Raw genomic sequence first — 13308 nt, 5'->3', positions numbered from 1 at the left:
AAAATCCATTCCGAGTGCAGGGAGGTCAGAGTCCAACAGCATCAACAGTCATTTTTCAGCCTGAATCAGATTTTTGCTCAACTCCCTCAATTTCAGCCAGAAAATACCTGAAATCACAGAAAAATACACAAACTCATAGTAAAGTCCAGAAATATAAATTTTGCCTAAAAACTAATAAAAATATACTAAAAACTAACTAAAACATACTAAAATCTATATGAAATTACCCCCAAAAAGTGTATAAAATATTCGCTCATCAGTAACATAAATCATCAGAGAACCACCCAAATCCTCACTTGAAGAGGATGCACCGTCAAGCTATTGACGTTAAAAAAATGCTCAATGAGAGGCAACCCATCATTTGGTAATTTCTTTCCTAGATCTTTTTCATTTATCATTTCATTGCTTTTAGTTACATGTATTGCATGGCATAAGTTTGGTGTTCTCACACTAAGATTGAGTGTCAATGGTACTTGGCCCAGCTCTATAGTAAATGTGCCACACTAAGTTTTGTGTTATTACACTAATTTTGGTGTTGGCACCTTTCATTTATGCATTAGACATTCATTACATGCACTACACTTTGTCCATGCAATCATAATAGTAGGTCATTCTTTTAGGTAGTTTTTCATAGTTACTATGCATGTCATCTTATCTTCCATACTCTTTTAACTATCTTCTCATTCAAAGAAGTGTTTTTCATATGTAAATTATTGCAAACAAGGGTGGCTCATGCAATGCCCTTGAGACTGGGAACAAGCTTTATTAGAGTTTTGCCACCCTCCCCTGCATGCATGCATGGCTTATTTTATTCCTTAGGTGCACGTTGCATGCATGCACAATTCACTTACACATTTTTTATTGGACTTCTCACATGTATTGATAATTCAAATAACAAGAACACATGCATTAGTCCTTCATTGTCATCTTACCTCTACATGTATAGGTCCTCTCTTACATTAATATCTCTTTGACTGTGTCAACCACTCACCATCACTTCATACTAACACTTTTTGTCCTCAAGCTCTCCTCCACTTACACACTTCGTCCTTTAGCCTTTCCACATACATACACCACTCACCATCACCGAAATTACACCCAATACCACTCTTTTACACTATATATCTTACACTCCTCATAAAGGTCCTCGGTTACCACCATTGCATGCAAACCATTGGATCTTCATTCCCATCCCTCATCACATGATCCACATTACCTTTTTTCCTATAAATTCATGCACCTTCCACTTTTTATTCCACACTCATTCTCCACTTCTTTTACCATCCGAGACACCCCCACTTTTTTCTCTTGGCTTCATTCATAACTTACTTCCCCTTCATAGGCTATCCTTCTTCCACACCTTATCCTCTCTTTTTAAATTCACATTCTTGCTTGGGACAAGTAACTTTTTAAGTTTGGTGTTATGGATTTTACTTCATTCATATTCATTCATTCCATGGTTCCCAAATCCGATGCCTCTTCATCATGGAAAAGGAAGGGCAATGCACCTGCCAAACCTCAACTTAGAGCGATCTACCTAGGCATCCGAAGAAAAATCCTAAGACGAAAGTGGGAAACTTTGTGCGACCCATCTAGAAAAGTGGGACTCTTGCTAGTTCAAGAGTTTTATGCTAATGCCGCAATGGATGGACAATTAGAACCCTCCTATATGAGCTATGTGAGAAGTAAGCTTGTAGACTTCGAACCCTATGCGATCCGAAGAGTTATAAAAACTTGGAGAATCATCTTCTTCTTCTTCCTTTGTAATGAACTATGAGAAAAGGTTGAGTGCCTCTCCAAGCTACGATGATATCATAAATGATATTTGCATATTAGATCCAATGAAAAAATGATGCCGATAGGAATCCAAACCGATTGAAAAGAAGTGATCTTGTTCCCACAGCAAGATGTTGGTTTGAATTTGTGAGGAGGTCCATCATTCTCTCTTCCAACAATTATGATTTCTTTCTTTCAAGTATTTATTATGTTTTGTTCATCACCACCTACCAATGTAATTATGCTTGCTACATAAAGCAAACAAAGATCATGTACCAAAAATGAAATGAAAAGAAAAAGAGGGTTGAACAAAAGGAGCATGACCATTTGAGTTTGGAAGGCCAAACTAACTAAAAATGTTTAACACAAACTGAGCCAAATTGCTTGAGGCTTTAATCTAGAGGACTATTATGGAATCTTTACAATTGACAAAGCCTTGAAGAAACTAAATATAATGAATAACTCTTAACAAAAAGGGGTTGAAAGAGAATTTAAAGGCTCTGAGTACCACTGACTAGTAATGTTGAAAAGAAACATAAGCTCAAAAGAGCCTCCTAATCAAGTGCTTATGGTGCTTTATTTTCAAGCTTTCTCTTAATATATAAGCACCAAGCACTTGATTTGGGAGGGTTCTTTGAGTTTATTTTTCTTTCGATTCCTTAGTCAATGGTACTCAGAGTCCTTAGCTTCTCTTTTCAACTCCATTTTGTTAATTATTATTCATTATATTTTGTTTCTCAAAGACTTTTTCAATGACAATGATCCCATAATAATCTTCTAGATTAAGGCATCAAGAAATTTGGCTCAGTAAGGTTGAAAAATTCAATTAGTTTGACCTTCCAAACTCATATTGTCATGCTCTTTATGATCAATCCCTTATTTCTTTCTTAGCACATGACTTCTTACTTACATTCAGGAACAAGAATAATTGTAATTGTGGATTGTGGTGGACAAGTAATGACATGTACTTGACAAATAGAAATTTTAAATGCATTATCTAGGATAGAGTAAACTGAAATAAATACATATAATTAAAAAGGAAAGAAACAACCTTAGTTCTTACTGCCTTTCTCTTCATCATCTTTTAGGCTATGTAGAACATAGCCTCCAAAAACTTGATGCAAATTTTACAAACCACAAAATATCGGCAAGTGTACCGAGTCGTACCAAGTAATGAACTTAGGTGAGTGAGTGTCGATCTCACGAGGATTAACGGATTAAGTAAACAATGGTCACTTGATTATTCTAGTCAGACAATAAAAAATAAGTGTTTCAATAGTAAATAGCAAGAAAATAGAAAATTAAACAAAAGAAATTAAGATTTGTTAAGAAAATACGATGATAGGGATAGTTAAGATGTCAAAGATGTTCACTCTTTAGGAAAACAATCCTTATGACTATTTATATAAGGTATGCAAAGATTAATCACGACGAATCATAAATAATCAAATTTCAATTCCTTCCCAATCTAATTTCTCTTTAACTCAATTAACCGCTAATCCTTAGTTAATTACTTAAGAAAAAGTGGCGAAGCACAATTCTTATTCAATTTCAAATAAGATTAAAAAATAGTCCTTAAGTTGAATTATATGTTACGTATTTAAGGTAGTCTTAACAATTGAAACTCACAAAGTGTCATACACTTTTTGAAACTATTCCTATAAAAATAAAAAAGTAATGAGAAAGAGTTTTTAAACTAATTCAAATATTAATTTTTTTCAAAATAATATTTAGAATCCAAGACGAAGTTAGAATGTTTTTCAACAATTTTAAATTTTTAGGGATGAAGAACAAAACTCAATCATGAAATAAATCAAATCATAACCCTCATATAAAATAAAACACTTAGATTAATAATCCATAAGAAGATGAATAGAGCTTCTAACCCTAACCAAGAAGGTTAGTGACTCATGCTTTAAAAATAAAGTATGAAAAATGGAAGAAGGGTCTAATCCCCGAATTCTTCTTTTCCCAAATTCCTTAAGGACCTTATATACGAAACTTCAAACAAAACTTAATCCTTAAATTCAAACAAATTCAAAATTAAATCATATCAAATCTTCCGCATTAAATCTTCAGTTTTGTGTCTTCTCTTCAAGGCTTTAGTGGTCCTAAGTTTGGCATTCTTGAATGGGCTTGAAAAGTGATCAAAGTGGCTTGCGGAAACTGGGTCAAGCGAGCAAATGAAACGCCCATATGTGTGGCGTGTGAAACGCCACTCTTTGGCATGCAAAATGCCACGCTTTTTCTTCATGAGAGCAGCCTTTCTTTGGCGTTTGAAATGCCACCCTTTGGCGTGTAAAACGCCAATCTTTTCTTCACCGAGCATGCTTCCTCTTCTTAGTGTGTGGAATTCCAATATGTGGCATTAAACGTCCATCTTTTATGGTCCCTGCCTCCCTGGAACTCTTCTTTTCTTAGCATGTAACACGCTCTTGTTGTGGCGTGTAAAACGCCTAAATGAATTTTTGAAGTGGCCTTCTGAAATGTTGGCCCAGCATGTAACGCCGGACTGCAGCATGTGGAACATCACTCAATTAAACAAGATCCTGGGAGGTTTGATTTGGCATGTGACACGGCAATAAGTGGCGTTAAACGTCCATATATATTGCTTCAAAGAAAGGCCTCGAAGGCGTGTTGTTTCTACACGCCCGTTCTCTTTGTTTCATTATTGGCGTTAAACGCCACTTCCTTTACAAAGACTTATGCTTCATTTTGTTTCATTTTTTATTCACGCTAATGCATGCTTCATGCTTCTTCATTCATTGGCATTAATTGACTCTTCATGCATGCAACGTAATATGCTTTATTATTTCTTCATATGGCTTCATGCATTCTTCATTTGATTCATGCTACTTCCTTGAATGGCGTTAGTAACGCCAATTACATGCATGCTTCATTCCTTGCTTCATGAGGCTTCATTGATTTGCACATTGCTTGCTTTGTTACTTGGCTTCATTAATTGGCAAATGCATGCATGCTTTGTTTATTATGGCGTTAATAACGCCTTGTTCACGCATGCTTCTTGGGCCACGGTTGTTTCAAGGGTCACGCAAAAGCGTGGCCTAAAGTTTTAAAGTGTATCCTAAATTTTGAAGCATGTCAAAAATTCTTATTTTTTTCTTTTGAGTTTATTTTATGCGTTTTACTTCTTTTTCTATTATTTTCTACAAAATCATCAAATCGAACGAATCAAAGCAATATATAACTTAAGCACCAAAATATTCCATAAATAAACAATATTAACTGATTTTTTTATATGAACAATATGATGCACATGCATCAATAATGTCTCCATGAGGGTAATGTAGTTAATTAACCTCACAAAGTATAGGTAAATGGGACAATTTGTGTTAATTATGCAGCAGGGTTAGAAGTTAGAACTATAATTATTCCTCAAAAATAAGAGACATGCATAAAAAGGATAAAAAAAAAAACTTAACAATTTTTTCCGTGAATAGAACTTTGAACAAGAATTACCATAGCTTTGCATGTAGTTTTGATCAATTATGTTGTAAAATTAAATTTACTACTTTTTTTTTTTTACTGCACCCACAATTAAGTGAAAATAGTCTAACCTCACGTAGCATGGTTGAAACAACCAGTAGGCCAATTCAACCACAAAAAGTGGGTTTGGATTACTTTTTCTTTTTTTTTTCATATTTAGTGTTTTTTATTTTCAAAATTTTATGAAAAAATATAGAAAATAATAAAATTTTATCTTCTGTTTTATCTTTTATTTTTTTCATAAAATTCTGAAAAATAGAGAATATTGAAAATAAAAATTAAACCAAATACACTTTTAATATTTTAGATACGGTTTCGTATATATTAGGTCAGGAAGGTCTTTTCTATCTCTCACTGCATCAAGCAATTGGCTAGTATTGTAGTGGATTATTATTATTATTATTATTATTATTATTTTTCTAATGAACTTGTGTAGTGGATTATTCATTCAATAATTCTTTTTGGTGCATTACTAGTCAATAATCAGTTGGCCTTTTGTTATGCGAGCCATTTTACAGAGACACTCTACCAACCATTAAGGAGGTGAGAAGGAGATTCTTATTTCCTCGCACTTTTCAATCAGAACAATATGATAAGCAGAGGTCTTTCTTTTCTTATATATAAAAAATTCTTCTTCTGGTTCAAAATGAAGAATTAAGCAATCAAACTCTTTACATAAGCTTATAAGTGTATGTTAATGTATTATTCTCTATTATAAAGATTAACATTAAATTAATTAATCACGATTGTTAATAATCCATTAATCATTCGAAATGATGCATCGGAATACATATTTTAACCTCAATCATCATACTTCTATCGTACACTTTAATGAAAAACTGAAAAAGAAAAAAAGGAAGTAGGTAGACCGAATAATTTATGTAGGTTTTTGTTTTAAGATTAAAATAAATATATTTTATTAAAGAATTATATTTTTAAAAATATTTTTTCTTAAAATATTATATCTGAAGATTATAAAAAATGTATTTGTTTATTACAAATAGTTGATAATTATTTGTTTTTATTTGCTTATCTTTTTTTCTGCTCCATCTTGTTTTATCCAATACAAAAAAAATAATAAATGAAGGATTATACAGTACAAGTACATGATAATCCTGTTTAACTAACAAAGAATTGTTTAGCATAAATGAAGGAATTGTCCAATAAATTAGAGGAAAAGGGTCGTTGATTAAAACAAGTGAATCGCATTCATGTGGATCTAAACTTCACTGTCACTTTTGTTAAGTCTTACATTTGTTTATTACTCAAAAAGAGCGAGTATCCGTGCCTGTGGGAACTACAAGAACAAGTGCTTTAGGTTCCATAAGTGAGAGTGTCTTTAATTGCATTGTTTGAGGAAGCAGAGATATGAGGATGGACTATCTACACCACAAGTTTCCCTTAAACCACAAGAACCTTCTCCTCAAATTGCTTCTCTCTTTCTTCTTCTTTGGTCTCGCTTTCCGTTTGCTCTTCTTCCATTCCCTCTCTCCTCCTGTTTCCCCTGTTCTGGAATCCCCTTTTCCTGAGAAAACCACTCTCCCTGTTCCAGAACCCCATCACCCACCTCCTCTTCCGTCATTGCTGCTTCCTCAGAATCCACCTGTTTCAGAGGAACATGTTCCTGATGATGTTCCAGAACACGCTCCTGAAGATGACCCCGAACATACTCCAGAGGAGGTTCAAGAACATGTTCCTGAAAGTGAAGATCAAGTGGAGACTCACACAGACACAGGTGAGTGGCCTCATTATGTTCTAGCTTGGTTTCTTATTCCTAGTCTTCACTATTTTTGTTTGCAAACACACACTGTTTTAGATCTGTACGCCAGGACAAAATTGTCGGTATCAATTTATTTTTTATAGATTGTGCCATGTGAAGTTGAAGAGTTTTGTTGCATAGATTTAAATTGAGGGGTTTAGCTAAATGTGCCCTGACACATGATAAAGTTACCCAAGTCTTCCTAGAAAAAAGATGCAAAATTTAAATTCTCAATGCATTTGTTGTGCATTTATTGAAGTAAATTATTTAAGATTTTCAATTGCTAGCAACCTTTAACTTGTTAGCTAAATCCTAAATTGAGTTCTAGAGTAATTGATTACTAGCTAGGAATGTGAATGGATGCTGAAAGTTAAATTTTTATGTGCAGATGAATGTGATTATTTTAGTGGGGACTGGGTCCCCAATCCTTTTGGACCATTGTATACTAATGAAACCTGCAGCCACATTGAATCTCATCAGAATTGTTTGAAGAATGGAAGGCCTGATAGAGAATTTCTGTATTGGAGATGGGCTCCAAGAGGCTGTGAGTTACCCCTATTTGATGCAGGGAAGTTTCTCAACATGATGCGTGGCAAAGTGTGGGCGTTGATTGGCGATTCCATATCCCGCAATCATGTGCAGTCGTTGATATGCATTCTTTCAACGGTATGTGTTGTATTTTGCACTGGCAAATAGCATATTAGCTTTTCACATATGGATTTTGCTCTAACTATCAATCCAGGATTGTCTTATTTGCTTGGTTAAGAGAATAAGAGTTTGTATCTATTCTTTTGGTGTCCATTGGTTTTTACACTATTTATGATTTCCCTTGATGTTTTCTTCAATGATTAAGGGCATCAATTATAACCTGCACTTTTGAATTTTGTTATTTTCCATTATCAGAATCCTTATCTTAGCATCATCTCTTTTAGATTGTGGAAACTTTTGCTTGGTTTATGCAAGCATCATATCAAGGTTATGTTAACTTTTGAGGAAATTAATGCGACCCCCACTTTTAACTGTTTAAGTAATGTTTACTTATGTTGATACATTGAGTGTGCCAGATTTGAATTGAGTCGTGTGGGTACAGACCAAGTATCTCAGAAATGTTTGACTTGTAGTAAACTGTAGTCAAAACACAGGATTAATAGGTGTTTGTCTGTTAATTAATTTTAATGGTAACCTTGCAAACTACGCTGGGTTTTCAGTTTGAAGAGAAGAAATACCAAGCTAAGGAGCCGGAAAATTTAGTAACTTAATATACATAACCTGATCTTGCTTTTGAACCCAATTCCAAATATTGGCAATTTATTGACATTAACAAAGAGACATCAACACTGTGTCAGTATGTCTATAAATAATTTAGATTAGATATATATAGGAAGTAATTATAGACCCCAATTAACAAGTAAATCAATTTTGTTAATATAATATTAGTTGCTTCAGTGTAGCAGTGGCGTATAGACCTGAGTAAATAGAGGTTTAGATACAATGCAAACACTGAAAATGAGCAATTTCCTGATTCATGCATTAAATAAGAAGTAAAATGCATGATCTATGTACTGAAACTGAACATAATCTTTGCTCCAAGTACATCATTGAAATGCCGCAGTGCACTGGCACTATCCTCTGTGGTGCTAACATGTGCACCAACAATCAAGTAAGCCTATCTTTTACCCCCTGATGTTTCAAACATACTTTGCCCCTCTGTAATTCTTCCGTGTTATTTCAAATTCAGAATTGTATCTGCTACATGATATTTTTCTCATATACTTTCACAACCGTAGTATCTCAACGGATGATAGTATATACTCTTGGAAACTATGATGACCTGTATTTGGGTGTTACACTGAGAAACCATTGAGAGGGAGTAATTCACTTGAAAAATTGTCTTTCAGGTAGAGCAAGCTGTTATGTACTACCATGATGAGGAATACAAGTCTAAAAGCTGGAACTTCCCCTCATACAACTTCAATGTGTCAGTTATTTGGTCACCATACCTTGTGGAAGCTGCTATATATGAAGACATGAACGGCGTTTCGAGTTCTGAAGTTGAGATACAACTAAACAAACTGGATAGTAAATGGGTGGATCAATATATGGACTTTGACTACATTATATTTTCGACAGGGAAATGGTTTCTCAAAGCCGCGATCTACTATGAAAATGACACCATAATCGGGTGTCACTCCTGTCCCAAAAGGAACCTGACAGAACTCGGATTCAACTTTGCTTATCGCAAAGCTCTGAAATCTGTCTTCAACTTCATAGTGTCTTCCAATCACAGAGGCTTGATATTTTTCAGGACATTCACTCCTGACCATTTCGAAAATGGAGAGTGGTTCAGCGGTGGAACTTGCAAAAGAACAGCACCAATCAAAGAAGGTGAGATGGAAATGAAGGAGCTGAACATGATGCTCCGGAACATCGAGTTAGAGGAATTTGCAAAGGCAAGAGATGAGGCTTCAAAGAGTGGAGTGAATCTTAAGATAGTTGATTTTGCTGGACTTTCACATTTGAGACCTGATGGACACCCTGGTCCATATAGGGAGTTTCATCCATTTGCAAAGGGAAAAAATTCCAAAGTTCAGAATGATTGTTTGCATTGGTGCTTGCCTGGCCCAATAGACTCTTGGAATGACATATTAATGCAGATGGTTCTCAATGGATGAGAAAAATCAGTAAAAGTTGCTGCTTACACTACCCTCAAGGAAGTTGTGAATATTATTGGTGAATTGATGCTCTCAGATGTACAATTGAATGGAGATTGGAGTCACACAAATTGAGTGTAACACAAAGGATTATAAATCTCAATTTATAGCTAATTTTGATATCTATATATGCAACGACATTGTATTTACCAAGTAAATTTTCAGTTTGAGTGCATGACCAAAAGAAGGGTTTTTATTTTGGATCTGAGACGATTGTAAACAAAAAAAAAAAGATCTTAGGTGGGTTAATGAGGCCTCTCTACCATCAGCATCATCACCAATTATCTGCCTGAATGCCAATGAGCCATAGCTCACACGGCATTTCGTTCCCTCCCCATCTCAAAGGTCTCGGGTTCGAGTCCTACCAGCTGCAATCGAGAAAAAAAAATTGGTAAGTGTTCATACCTTGACCCAACGCTAAGGCCCAGGTCCAAACGACAGGCCCAACCCACGGGGTTGAGTCTCACAGTAAACCGACCTTTCCCTGAGAAGTCGGTTCTCACTACAACTTGCTCTAAGGAAGTCGGAAACGAGGATCAGCTGGCAGATAATAACTGCCTCTAAAATCTCTCAACCCACTTCCAGGAGCCATATCGCAACTTCCCTAAGATAAAGGGACGGTTATCCACCTTAAAAAGTGGAACTACTCCAACGGTGGTTATTGGTTTACCACTACAAATACACTGACACCCCTTAGGTATCTCTAAGTCCCAATACTCTCTAGACCTGCTCACACCCTTGCTGACTTAGGCATCGGAGTGTCTTTGCAGGTACCACCCCCCGTTCACTCACGCTCACAAGTCGGACGGAGGTCCCAAAGGTGCGAACCCATTCGAAGGATTCCCTCCTCAGACGATTGGGCCAACTTAACGAATCCAGCCCATTAATCTCCGGTTACCCATCGTAACATTGGCGCCGTTGCCGGGGACCCGAGAGATCAACCAGTAATGGCGGACAACTCACCAGAGGATGGTCATACAACGTCTGATTCCGAACAAGAAAATCTAGATACCGGAAACAACGACGCAGACCTGACCCTTCACCAAGGAACTAACGACCAGTATAGAAAAGGCACCTCTGGGCTTAAAAACCCAAAGGTAAACTCCCCGGAAGGACGAGAATCAGGAAAGGAAGGGCCACCCCATGCAACCGAGCTAATGGGGTTGGTCCACGGTTACCAAGGTTATTTGGAACAACTGGAACAGGAATTAGAACGACAACGAGAGGCAGAGTGAAATCTCAAGGAAGAGATAGAGCGACGAAAAGAGTTTGAAGAAAAACTCTTGAAGCTCGAATCTTCCCTTAGAAGTCGGAACTTCCGTGGTGACCGAGAAGAGTCGCCCCTGGGAGGAGAGGACCCGTTCAGTGAGGACATAATGAGGGTAAAAGTTCCAAGAAACTTCAAAAGCCATGATATGAACCTCTATGACAGAACTACAGACCCGAAGCATCATTTAAGCAATTTCAAAAGTCGGATGTATCTGGCTGATGCTTCTGATGCGACTCGCTGCAAAGCTTTCCCGACCACCCTGTCAAAAACAGCGATGAAGTGGTTCGATAGCCTCCCCCAAGGTCGGTTACCAGCTTTGAGGACCTCTCGAGAAAGTTCTTAATGAGGTTCTCCATCCAGAAGGATAAAGTAAAGAACGCACCGAGTCTCCTGGGAGTTAAACAGGAGGTCGGAGAACCTCTACGGGACTACATGGAAAGGTTCAACGAAGCGTGCTTGGAAATTCAAGACCTGCCACAGAGGCAGTTATCATGGGCTAGTAAATGGACTTAGAGATGGCCCCTTCTCTCAGTCCATATCAAAAAGGCACCCCACCTCTTTGAGTGATGTACAAGAGAGAGCAGAAAAGTACTTCAACATGGAGGAAAATGCCAGATTACGGGAGCCAAGCTGGCGACAAAGGCCCCCTCACTCAGCAAAAGAGAAAGAAAGGGAGCCCAAGAAAAAAGAGGAGGTCGGTCCCGATAGGCCGAGGAGATATCACTCCTATACTCCTCTAAAAGTTTCCCTAGTAGACGTATACAGAGAAATCTGTAATACTGAAAGATTGTCGCCCTCTAGACCCATCAAAAACAAAAAGGGAGGAAGCCGCGGTGACTACTGTGAGTACCATAAGATGTATGGCCACTCAACAAATGATTGCTACGACCTTAAAAATGTGATAGAAAGGTTGGCCAGGGAAGGCCGACTTGATAGATATCTCATGGAAAGGTCGGACAATCATGGAAAAAGAAAGCGGGATGATGAGGACAAAAGAGACCCACCACCACAAACCCCCGAGAGACACAAACATATGATCTCTGGAGGATTCGCGGGAGGGGGACTCACTAAGTCATCTCGCAAAAGACACCTAAAGCGAGTTTATCAAGTCGGAAACGAGTCTACTGATCTCCCAACCATCTCGTTCACCAAAGAGGACGGGCAGGGGATCATGCTCGGGCATGACGACCCGGTGGTGATAACCATGATCTTGGCAAATGCCAACCTCCACAGAACCTTGGTGGACCAAGGGAGTTCGGCGGACATCCTCTTTAAGCCCGCATTCGACAAATTAGGGTTGGATGAAAGGGAGCTAAAAGCTTACCCGGACACCCTGTATAGGTTAGGAGACATGTCAATTAACCCACTGGAATGCATCCCCCTCCACACGACTTTCGAAAAGGGGAAAAATTTCAAAACTCTGAGCATCGACTTTATCATCATCGATGTCGGATAGGCGTATAACGCCTTGATCAGCAGGACTATGCTAAATCGGCTCGGAGCGGTGGTGTCAACCCCTCACCTTTACATGAAATTCCCAACACCTAAGGGAATAGCGACAGTACGGGGAGACCAAAAGTTGGCAAGAAAATGCTACAATAAAAGCTTGAACCTCCGAGGAAAGAGCAAGGAAGTTCACACTATAGAGCTCGGGGGAATAAAAGCTAAAGAATAGCTACGGCCACAGCTGGGGAGAAGAACTGAAGAGGTTCAAATCGGAAAAGAGGAAGGAAAAAAATACCAACATAGGGGCCAGCCTAGACGGAGACTTGAAACAGAGGCTGATAAAGCTCCTGCAAGATAATTCTGATCTCTTCGCTTGGAAAGCTTCCGACATGCCAGGGATAGACCCTCAGCTCATGTCCCACAAGCTTTCAGTATACCCCAGATCACGACCCGTACAGCAGCGCAGGCGCAAGCTCAGAACAGAACGAGCTCAGGTGGTGGAAGAGCAAGTTCAAGCCCTCTTGGAGGCCGACTTCATCCAAGAAGTCAAGTATCCGGCATGGCTAGCAAATGTAGTGCTACTCAAAAAGTAAAATGGCAAGTGGAGGATGTGTGTCGACTACACTGATCTGAACAAAGCGTGCCCCAAAGACCCATATCCACTTTCCAGTATTGACACCCTAGTAGATGCAAGCTCAGGGTATCAGTACTTGTCGTTTATGGATGCTTACTCGGGATACAGCCAAATCCCGATGTATAAGCCGGATGAGGAAAAAACTTCATTCATCACACCTAGAGCAAACTACTGCTATGTGGTAATGCCTTTTGGATTGAAAAAT

The 13308-nt window shown here is 37.9% G+C and overlaps 2 protein-coding genes across 2 annotated transcripts; both read left to right on the top strand.

The window, feature by feature from the left end:
* Positions 1–6465: 6465 nt before the first annotated feature.
* Positions 6466–9942, top strand: LOC107479778 (protein trichome birefringence-like 23). Its single transcript, XM_016099886.3, has 3 exons — positions 6466–7018; positions 7431–7708; positions 8941–9942. Exons 1-3 carry the CDS (start codon positions 6652–6654, stop codon positions 9712–9714), a joined length of 1419 nt encoding a protein of 472 aa, XP_015955372.1. The 5' UTR covers positions 6466–6651; the 3' UTR covers positions 9715–9942.
* A 1187-nt stretch (positions 9943–11129) lies between these two features.
* Positions 11130–13062, top strand: LOC127745561 (uncharacterized). The gene is made up of 3 exons (XM_052258375.1): positions 11130–11305; positions 11429–12364; positions 12711–13062. The coding sequence occupies exons 1-3, from the start codon at positions 11130–11132 to the stop codon at positions 13060–13062; spliced, it is 1464 nt and encodes a 487-aa protein (XP_052114335.1).
* The last annotated feature ends 246 nt before the right edge of the window (positions 13063–13308 follow it).

Source organism: Arachis duranensis, chromosome 3 (assembly GCF_000817695.3).
Source record: "Arachis duranensis cultivar V14167 chromosome 3, aradu.V14167.gnm2.J7QH, whole genome shotgun sequence".
In the NCBI taxonomy this organism is placed as follows: domain Eukaryota; kingdom Viridiplantae; phylum Streptophyta; class Magnoliopsida; order Fabales; family Fabaceae; genus Arachis; species Arachis duranensis.
The sequence above is the reverse complement of the archived record's forward strand: the minus strand, read 5'-3'. Positions and strand labels throughout refer to the sequence as shown.